We start from the raw sequence: 7500 nt of genomic DNA, 5'->3' as shown, positions 1-7500 counted from the left end.
GATTGAACTGGATGGGAAGGGAAGGGAATGGATGGAAAGGGAAGGAAAGTGATTGGACTGGATGGGATGGGAAGGGTAGGGATAGGAAAGGAATGGGAAGGGAAGGGAAGGGAAGGATAGAAGGGAAGGATAGAAGGGAGAATGGAACATCTGAAAATGAGGGAAAGGGAAGGGAAGGAAAGGGAAGGAAGGGAAGAGAAAGGGAAGGGAAGGAAATATGGAAGAATTGAACAGCTGAAAAGTGAGGAAAAGGGAAGGGAAGGGAAAGGAAGGGAAGAATAGGAGGAAGAGAAGAAAAGGGAATAATCAAAAGGGAAGGAAGGAGAAGAAAAATAACAAAAAATAACATAACCAAAATAAACAAACAACAATGCTAACTGTCAATTTTTACCAGGTTTCGGCTGGACCAAGATCAGGTGAGCTATGGCCTTCCGACAGCGGACGTACGCGGGACCGTCCTCGGCGACCAGTGCCCAGTGGAGGTCGACTTCCCGTGCCAGCCGAGAAAATACCGCGCTTTTAACGGCTACTGTAACAACGTCCAGAATCCAAAATGGGGTAACGCCAACACCAGATATCTCCGTTTCCTCCCAGCGAATTACGGGGACGGGGTGTCCGTTCCGCGGCAGGCGACCTCGGGTGATTTTCTCCCGTCGACGCGAGCGATCAGTCTGGCCCTCCATCGCGACCATGACACGCCGCACAAGTTTATGACCTCGGTGGCGGCAGTGTTCGGACAGTTCATCTCACACGACCTCTCGCATACGCCGCAGATGGCAGGTTAGTGAGAGAGAGAGAGAGAGAGAGAGAGAGAGAGATTAAAGAAAGAAAACGGACATAAAAGAAGTAAAAATAAATAAGGAAAATAGAGAAAATAAGAGAGAGAGAGAGGGGGGATGAGAGAGAGAGAGAGAGAGAGAGAGAGAGAGAGAGAGAGAGAGAGAGAGAGAGAGAGAAACTAACCCCCCTCTCTCCCTCCCTTCCCCCCCCCACCCCAGGGTACATCGGCCAGCGTCTCCGTTGCTGTGGGGTCAACTTCAGCGACTTCCACCCCGAGTGTTACCCGATTCGCATCCCCGATAACGACCCGATCTATTCCCCGCTCAAACAGAAGTGCCAGGAATACGTGAGGTCAGGCACGGCTCCGAGGACTGGATGCACGCTAGGTCAGTGGCTTGGGGTCATTTCTGGTTGACCTTTTTATTATTTTTTTTCAATTGTTTATTTTTCGATTTTTCATGATTTTTTTTTTTTTTTTTCTCTTTCTCTCTCTTCCTTCTTCTTCTTCTTCTTCTTCTTCTTCTTCCTTTCTTCTTTTTTCTTTGATTTTTTTTTCCCTTCCCTTTCCTTCCCTTCCCTAACCTTCCCTTTCCTTCCCTTCCCTAACCTTCCCTTCCTTCCCTTCCCTTCCTTTCCTTCCTTCCTTCCTTCCTTCCTTCCTTCCTTCCTTCCCTTCCCTTCCCTCCCTTTCCTTTCTTTCCTTTCCTTCCCTTTTCCTTCCCTTCCCTTCCCTTCCCTTCCCTTCCTTTCCCTTCCCTTCCCTTCCTTTCCCTTCCTTTCCCTTCCCTTCCTTTCCCTTCCCTTCCTTTCCCTTCCCTTCCCTTCCCTTCCCTTCCCTTCCTTTCCCTTCCCTTTCCTTCTAATAAATCTTTCCTCTCCTTTATCTCCTTTTTCTTTTTCTTCTTTTATTTTATTTATTTATTTATTTTTCATTACTATATATTTTTTTCTTCCTCCTCCTCCTCCTCCTCCTCCTCTTCCCTCTTCTTCTTCTTCTTCTTCTTCTTTTTCTCCTCCTCCTTTTTCTCTTTTTCTTCTTCGATTCAATTTTATTTTCATATGTAATTTTTTTCCATTTTTCATGACCATATCCTCCTCCTCCTCCTCCTCCTCCTCCTCCTCCTCCTCCACAACACTTTCCCATGGACAGCCTCACAAATTACCCCCATTCCTCAACCATACACAACTAAGCATCAACCATTCCACCGCCAATCCACCAGGGCCCAGAGAGCAGATCAACCAGGTGACATCCTTCATCGACGGCTCTGTGATCTACGGGTCGAGCAAGGAGGAGAGCGATGAGCTACGAGCGTTCACCGGCGGACTTCTCAGGATGCAGCGGGGCCCGGGCAGCACACAGATACTAGCGGAGGATGACAACCAGATCGACTGCAAGGCCACGGGAAGATTTAAGTGAGTGAGGGATTGATTTAGTGTTATTATGAATGGGTTTACATAGGACAGGTTAGGTTAGGGAAGGAAAGGAAAGGAAGGAAGGAAGGAAGGAAGGAAGGAAAGAAGGAAGGAAGGAAGGAAGGGAAGGAAGGAAGGAAGGAAGAGAATGAATGAATGAAGGAAGGAAGGAGGAAAGGAAGGAAGGGAAGGGAAAGGAAAGGAAGGGAAAGGAAGGAAGGAAGGGAAGGAAGGAAGAAGGAAGGAAAGGAAGAAGGGAAGGAAGGGGAAGGAAAGGTAAGGGAAAGGAAGGAAAGGGAAGGGAAGGAAAGGGAAGGGAAGGGATGGGAAGGGAAGGAAAGGGAAGGAGAGGGAAGGGAAGAGAAGGGAAGGAAAGGGAAGGGAAGGAAGGGAAAGGAAAGGGAAGGAAAGGAAAGGAAAGGGATGGGAAGGGAAGGGAAGGAAAGGGAAGGAGAGGGAAGGGAAGGAAAGGAAGGGGTACGAAGATAAGTACATCTCCCTTCCTTGCCATACAAATCAAAATAATAATAATAAAAATAATGGCCAAAAATCAACCTTCCCATCCAGGTGTTTCAAATCCGGCGACGTCCGCGTAAACGAACACATTGGGGTCGCCGCCATGCACCAGCTGTTCGTCAGGGAGCACAACCGCATTGCCACCTTCCTCTCGGAGCTCAACACACACTGGACGGACGAGCAGGTCTTCCAGGAGGCCAGAAGGATCGTAGGGGCGACACTTCAACACATTACGTTCACCGAATTCCTTCCGTCAATTCTGGGCCAGGTACGTGTGTGTGTGTGTGCGTGTGTGTGTGTGTGTGTGTGGGGTGTGTGTGTGTGCGTGTGTGTGTGTGTGTGTGTGTGTGTGAGACCTCCTCTTCCTCCTCCTCCTCCTCCTCCCTCCCTCCTTCCTTCCTCCATCCCTCCCTCCTTCCTTCCTTCCTTCCTTCCTTCCTTCCTTCCTTCCCTCCCTCCCTCCTTCCTTCCTTCCTTCCTTCCTTCCTTCCCTCCCTCCCTCCTTCCTTCCTTCCTTCCTCCATCCCTCCCTCCTTCATTCCTTCCCTCCCTCCTTCCCTCCTTCCTTCCCTCCCTCCTTTCTTCATTCCTTCCCTCCCTCCTTCCTTCCTTCCTTCCTTCCCTCCTTCCTTCCATCCTTCCTTCCATCCCTCCCTCCTTCCTTCCTTCCTTCCTTCCTTCCTTCCTTCCTTCCTTCCTCTTCCTCCTCCTCCTCCTCCTCCCTCCTTCCTTCCTCCATCCCTCCTTCCTTCCCTCCTTCCTTCCTTCCTCCATCCCTCCTTCCTTCCTTCCTTCCTTCCCTCCCTCCTTCCTTCCTTCCTCCATTGCGTTTGGTACATAATGAATGGCCAACAACTTTCTGCAGTAAGTCAAGAAAAGGATCTTGGAATCACTATATCAAGCGATTTAAAGCCCGGTCAGCATTGTTCAGAGGTAGTTAAAACTGCAAACAAATTGGTTGGCTTCATCGGATGAATCTTTAATAATAAATCGGAAAAAGTAATATTAAAACTTTATAATTCGTTGGTTCGACCCCGTCTAGAGTACTGTGTACAGTTTTGGTCTCCCTACTACAGAAAAGACAGAAAAGTTGGAACGGGTCCAACGAAGAGTAATAAAGATGATTCCTAGGTTGAGAAATTTGTCATATGAACAAAGGCTTAAAGAAGTAAATTTATTCAGCCTATCAAAACGAAGAATGCGAGGCGATCTAATAGAAGTGTTTAAAATGTTTAAAGGATTCAGTGATATTAATGCGGAAGATTACTTTACAATTGATCGATCAAATAGAACAAGAAGAAATAACAATTTGAAGATAAGTGGTAAAAGATTCTCAAATGCAAGCTAAACACTTCTTCTTCAATCGAGTCGTTAATGTTTGGAACTCTCTACCCTGTGATGTCGTTGATAGTACAACAGTTACGGCCTTCAAGAATAGATTAGACAAGTGTTTTGAATCCAACCAGCAACTAAGATATTACTCATTGTTGTAATACAGTGATTCCCAACCGGTGCCCAGCACCACCAAGGGTCGTGAGAGATCTTTGAGGTGCCCAAAAATTCAGGAAAAAATTGCATAACTTCACTCTCTCCTGCTGCTGCTGCTGCTGATGTGAATTTCAATTTTCAACTTAGCTTTTTTTTCATTGAATTTGTATAATACTTTGTATGGAATTATACATTCAGGAGAACAATACTATACTAATGATTTTTGTAATTATTGTATAAATTGTACTGGAAGAAGAGGAAGGCGGGAGGAGAGGGAGAGGGAGAGGGAGGAGGGTTAGAGACTGTTGTGACACACGTACAGGGCAGGGCGCACAGCAGGCAATCGCGGCCAGAGCCAGAATGTCTCAGAAGTACTGATTGGTGCCAAAAAGGAAGCAGAGAATATGAAGATCCTCCCACCTCAGCTCCTCCAATATACTACACCCTAATACTAACTAACTAACTGAACTTAAATAATCGTTGTTCATCTTTTCTTTTCATATATATTTTATATAAAGTGTGCCGAGTTTGCAAGGTGTTTGAAAACTAAGGCGCAATAAGACCAGTGTCGTAATAACATTAAGTTCTTTGAAATACTGGTGTCCTTGTCCGGTTTTCGCCCGCATAGTGGTAGCAGTAATGGTAGTTCTTTACTCTTTCCTACATAAATTCCATGCAGTTTTTCCATGCTGCATGGTTCTTTTTCCTTTCCTGCCAGCTTTGGGTGGAGGGATGGGGGGGTGGGGAGGAGCCTTCGCCTTTGCTGTCCTTCATCTTCCACCTTTGATTAGATAGTTAGTGTAGCTTGTCACAAACAACCTCGTAAGGACCAGCAGGTCTGCTGTTGTTTGTTCTTCCTTTGTGTTCCTCCTCCTCCTCCTCCTCCTCCTTATCATAATTATACAGTCTGCCCTTTGTAAATACTTCTCCTCCTTCTCCTCCTCCTCCTCCTCCTTATCACAATTATACAGTCTGCCCTTCATAAATACTTCTCCTCCTCCTCCTCCTCCTCCTCCTTATCATAATTATACAGTGTGCCATTTGTAAATACTTCTCCTCCTCCTCCTCCACCTTCTCATATCTCCTCCTCCTCCTCCTCAGGGCATCATTGAGAAGTATGGCCTGGCTCTGCAGTCTTCTGGATTCTTCGCCGGCTACGACATCAACATTAACGCCGGCATCGCTAACTCTGTGGCCACTCAAGCGCTCCAGTTCGTCGCCTCCATGATGCCGAACACAGTGGCTTATTTTGAAGACGTGAGTGTTTGTTTGTTTGTTTGTTTGTTTACGTCGCTTATGGGGGGCGGCGGGGGGGGGCACCTTGACTGTGATTTTTATTTTTTAGTTTTTTTACAGTAGAGGAAACAGTTCAAGGGAAAAACAAAAAAAAAATAAAAATATAAATAAAAAAATAAAAAAAAAGCCCTGCTGTGTGTGTGTGTGTGTGTGTGTGTGTGTGTGTGTGTGTGTGTGTGTGTGTGTGTGTGTGTGTGTGTGTTTAGTCTACCCTTTGCTAATGCTTCCTCCTCCTCCTCCTCCTCCTCCTCCTCCTCCTTCTCCTCCCCCCCACAGGGTCAGAAGGTCAAGGAACGCCCCATCGCCAGCACCTTCTACGCACCCTTCGACCTTTACGAGCGAGGCAAGTTCGACGAGGTCCTTGAGGGGATGGTCAGCTCCCACGCCCAGAATGAGGATATGGCCATTTCCGAAGCCATGACCAGCAAGATGTTTGAGGACGCTAAGACTGGTGGGTATGGGTGGGTATGGGTGTATGGGGGGGTATGGTGTGTGTGTGTGTTTATATAGGGGATTTTTAATTTTTTTATCTTCATTTTATTTTAATTATTTATTTTTTTATTTTTTTGTGTGTGTATTTAGTGTGGTGTGTATGTGTGTCTGTTCTTCTTTCTCCTCCTTCTCCTTCTCCTCCTCTTCCTCCTCCTCCTCCTCCTCCTCCTCCTCCTCCTCTTTTGTTTTATCTTCTGCATCTTCTTCTTCCTCTTTGCTTTCCTCCTCCTCCTCCTCTTCTTCTTCTTCCTTGTCTCCTCCTCTGTGTGTGTGTGTGTGTGTGTGTGTGTGTGTGTTACCTATTTCTGGTCATATATTTCTTTCTATCTTTCAATATCTATCTATCTATCCATTATCTATCAGGGGTTGGCCTGGACCTGGCGGCACAGATCCTGCAGCAGGGGCGTGACCACGGCATCGCTGGATACAACCGCTGGAGGCACTTCTGCGGCCTCCCGAAAGCTGCCTCCTTCCAAGACCTGAGTGACGTCGTTGCCCCGGAAAACATCAAGAAACTACAAGGGATTTATAAGTAAGGAAGCCTTGTATTGGTAGCTTCACTTTGCTTGTTGGGAAATGCCTTTGTTGTTCTGCGCTAGAGAATGTCCCTGAAGCCGAAAGCAGTGTTTATAGTGTGTTCCGGCTAGTCTGTGTCTGTCCTAGGTTAATGTTAGCTGTCAGACTGTTATGTAAAGTCTTAAGTTCTTTTGGATTTAATATGATAGCAAGGAGGTAGTGTGTTTGGTCAGGTCTGTCCTAGGTTAATGTTAGCTGTCAGACTGTTATGTAAAGTCTTAAGTTCTTTTGGATTTAATATGATAACAAGGAGGTAGTGTGCTAGGTCAGGTCTGTCCTTGGTTAATGTTGGCTGTCAGACTGTTATGTAAAGTCTTAAGTTCTTTTGGATTTAATATGATAGCAAGGAGGTAGTGTGTTTGGTCAGGTCTGTCCTAGGTTAATGTTAGCTGTCAGACCGTTATGTAAAGTCTTAAGTTCTTATGGATTTAATATAATAACAAGGAGGTAGTGGGTTAGGTCAGGTCTGTCCTTGGTTAATGTTAGCTGCCTCCTGAAAGCTGCCTCCTTCCAAGACCTCAGTGATGTCGTTGCCCCGGAAAACACCAAGAAACTACAAGGGATTTATAAGTAAGGAAGCCTTGTATCAAAGCCTTAAGTCTGTGGTCTTAACCCCCATACATTTCTCTGTTAACTCAGATTATTATTTATTTTTAGCCCTGAGAATACAAGATGCCTCTCCCTTCAAGATGGAGACATTGGGAAAGGCCTTTGTTATCCTGCACTAGACTAACAATGCCTTAAAAATACTATTACTACCTCTACTAATAATGCAGTAATTCTCTCTCTCCTTCATAGGTATACAAGAAGTCTTTCCCTTTTAAGTTAGAGAACATTGGGAAAGGCCTTTGTTATCCTGCACTAGACTAACAATGCCTTAAAAATATTACTACCTCTACTAATAATGCAGTAATTCTCTCTCTCCTTCATAGGCATACA

The 7500-nt window shown here is 45.7% G+C and overlaps 1 protein-coding gene across 4 annotated transcripts in view; it reads left to right on the top strand.

Annotated features, from left to right (window-relative positions):
* LOC126984362 (uncharacterized) overlaps positions 1 to 7500 on the top strand; it is a 37257-nt gene that overhangs the window by 15538 nt on the left and 14219 nt on the right. For all 4 annotated transcript variants that reach the window (XR_007736592.1, XM_050837974.1, XM_050837975.1 and 1 more), the window contains exons 5-11: positions 395 to 780; positions 999 to 1166; positions 2001 to 2193; positions 2761 to 2977; positions 5299 to 5454; positions 5770 to 5944; positions 6349 to 6517. Coding sequence is in view for 3 of the 4 variants with exons in the window: in XM_050837974.1 (XP_050693931.1) it covers positions 395 to 780; positions 999 to 1166; positions 2001 to 2193; positions 2761 to 2977; positions 5299 to 5454; positions 5770 to 5944; positions 6349 to 6517 (1464 nt within the window). In the remaining variant the exon portion in view is untranslated. The remainder of the gene's footprint in view (positions 1 to 394; positions 781 to 998; positions 1167 to 2000; positions 2194 to 2760; positions 2978 to 5298; positions 5455 to 5769; positions 5945 to 6348; positions 6518 to 7500) is intronic.

This window comes from Eriocheir sinensis, chromosome 57 (assembly GCF_024679095.1).
Source record: "Eriocheir sinensis breed Jianghai 21 chromosome 57, ASM2467909v1, whole genome shotgun sequence".
In the NCBI taxonomy this organism is placed as follows: Eukaryota; Metazoa; Arthropoda; class Malacostraca; order Decapoda; family Varunidae; genus Eriocheir; species Eriocheir sinensis.
This window is presented reverse-complemented; position numbering and strand designations above follow the sequence as displayed.